This window comes from Babylonia areolata, chromosome 24, assembly GCF_041734735.1.
Source record: "Babylonia areolata isolate BAREFJ2019XMU chromosome 24, ASM4173473v1, whole genome shotgun sequence".
NCBI classification, from domain to species: Eukaryota; Metazoa; Mollusca; class Gastropoda; order Neogastropoda; family Buccinidae; genus Babylonia; species Babylonia areolata.
The window spans coordinates 41,876,035-41,878,534 of record NC_134899.1 but is presented as its reverse complement, the minus strand read 5'-3'; the positions used below and the strand labels follow the sequence as shown (position 1 = coordinate 41,878,534).

Genomic DNA, 2,500 nt, shown 5'->3' with positions numbered 1-2,500 from the left:
AGCATTTAATGTCTCTGCTTAATTTCGTTACAAAGGCGTTCAGTTTTATCCTGTATGAAAGAATCTTTGATAAATGTTCCACAAATGACATTGCTCATCAGTTTCACTATTTTTCTGTCCTTTTCTTGACAACATCGGTCGAGAATATCTTTATAGATTCCACTCAATATCTGTTGAATAGTCTCCACTTACTGGCTTCTGAAACAGAAAAAGAAAAAAAGATTATTGTTAAAATTTAGACAATTGTTTCTTCGTTTAAAATGAAATATTATTAAAACTTACATTATTTGTTTCCTATTTCGATAAAACGTTATAAATTGATAAGGAAAATATTTTTTGTCTATTGCTGAGGAAATATTACTTGCTGATTGTGTTTTTGCGTGTTTGCTCAAATGGGCTTTTTTTCTTTTTCTTTTTTTTTTTCTTTTTTGTAGTTTTTGACAAAGCTGTTTTTGCCTGTATAGTGCGTGTAAAAAGATACATGTATAAACGTGTCTATGCCACGAGAGGGCACATGGAAATGAACTTCTTGCCTTGTTTTGCCTTGTGTTCTATCCTCGCAGGTGTTCGACCACAACATCACACTGGTTTTCTTCAGCGACAGAAACTGGAGCCGTACTGGTTTCCGCATGACGTTCACCATCCACAAAAAGAGGTTCTCCCCCAGACAGCTGCACGGTAAGTTTGACTGCTCCGTTCCCTACTACGACGACTTCCAAAGACACCTCCACTGCAACCTGTTCGCCGAGTGCCAGAAGGGTGAAGACGAACACCTGTGTCCGTACAACAAAGGAGCCTGTAATGGATCCATCGCCTTCGAGGACAAATGCTACCAGTATTTCGATTGGTCCAAAGCGATCACGTGGACTGACGCGTTCAACGAATGCAAGAAACGTAACTCGGAACTGGCCAGTCTGAACACCCCTGAAGAATGGAACGCCATCGAGAACGCGTTGGACTACGGTCACCGTGCGTCGGTGGTGTTTATCGGGCTTCGAACCGCCGACCCGAACCTGCCGGTGATCTACAAGAAGATGTGGCAGTGGAGCGACGAGAGCCTGGCCTACTTCGTGCACCTCAAGGGAGAGCACGTCTTCCCCTCCTGCGCTGCTCTCCCCTGGGGCTGGGACAACTACTCCATCACCTTCCCGTGCGACGAGGCCACCAACGCTGACTTCATCTGTGAGTACGAGTCTCGCCATTCGAGCAGCAACGTGCCACGCCGACAGCTGGAGTTCCCTCGCCTCGAGACCGCTTCCGACTACAACTACGGCTTCGACAACATCACGGTGGTGCTGTGCCCGGAAGGTCACCTGACCCACGACTTCCTGTCATGTGACCCCTCCACGCACTGTCAGAAGCACCAATACGTGAGCTCGTGCCAGACTACCCACGGCGGAACTATGCCGACGTTCGCCTGCGAGAACGGGATTCGAACCTTGCCGTTCACGCTAGTGTGTGACCACCGCACGGACTGCCTGGACAACTCGGACGAGGAGTTCTGCGTGCACAAGCAGTGCGCGGACAGCACGTGCAAGAGGAGCGGGGAGTGCATCTCGTTCAGCCACTGGTGTGACGGCATGCAGCACTGCGAGGTGAGGGTGACGCTTATGACGATGAATGAGTAACTAACTAAATAGAAATAGACTGGATAGACAGATAAATTATGGCGGTATCAAAATGAAATATTTAATTAATTGAGAAGAAGAATAAGAACACGAAGAAGAAGGAAGAGAAGGAGGAGACTGGAGAGAATGAGCAGGAGGGGAAGAAGAAGAAGAAGAAACTAATAAATGAATATATAAATAGACAAATAAATAAATGAATAAACGAATAATGAGAAGAAGGAGAAGAAGAAGCAAATAACGAATAAATGAATAGATAATGAGAAGAAGAAGGAGAAGGAGAAGGGAAATACGAAGAGAAGAGAATGATTATATCTTTATTATCAAGTGCACCGGGTTCACAAAGGAATGTTACGGGGGAGGGGGTATCAACATTATAAAAGGAATACACTTGAATAAGAACTCACTGACACAACCAGGATTTTAGACACATGTGCACATACCTGAAAGTGCTTGTACCCCATCCCCACCCCACCTCACCTCCCTATGCACCTCCAGAGGTTATCAACGCTTGGATGGATGGATGGATGGATGGGTGGGTGGGTGGATAGATTGATGGATGGATGATAATCACTGACACACCTTGGATGAATGAACAAACGTGTGAATGGATGGATGGATTGATGGATGGATGATAATCACAAAAACACCTTGGATGAATGAACAGACGTGTGGATGGATGGATGGGTGGATGGATGGATGGATAATCACTGACACACCTTGGATGAATGAACAGACGTGTGGATGGATGGATGGATGGATAATCACAGACACACCTTGGGTGAATGAACAGACGTGTGGATGGATGGATGGATGGATGGATAATCACTGACACACCTTGGGTGAATGAACAGACGTGTGGATGGATGGATGGA

General features: G+C 45.6%; 1 protein-coding gene across 1 annotated transcript in view; it reads left to right on the top strand.

Annotated features, from left to right (window-relative positions):
- Positions 1-2,500, top strand: part of LOC143298636 (uncharacterized) — a 16,063-nt gene that overhangs the window by 5,437 nt on the left and 8,126 nt on the right. The window contains exon 5 of the mRNA XM_076611516.1: positions 564-1,595. Coding sequence (XP_076467631.1) covers positions 564-1,595 — 1,032 coding nt within the window. The remainder of the gene's footprint in view (positions 1-563; positions 1,596-2,500) is intronic.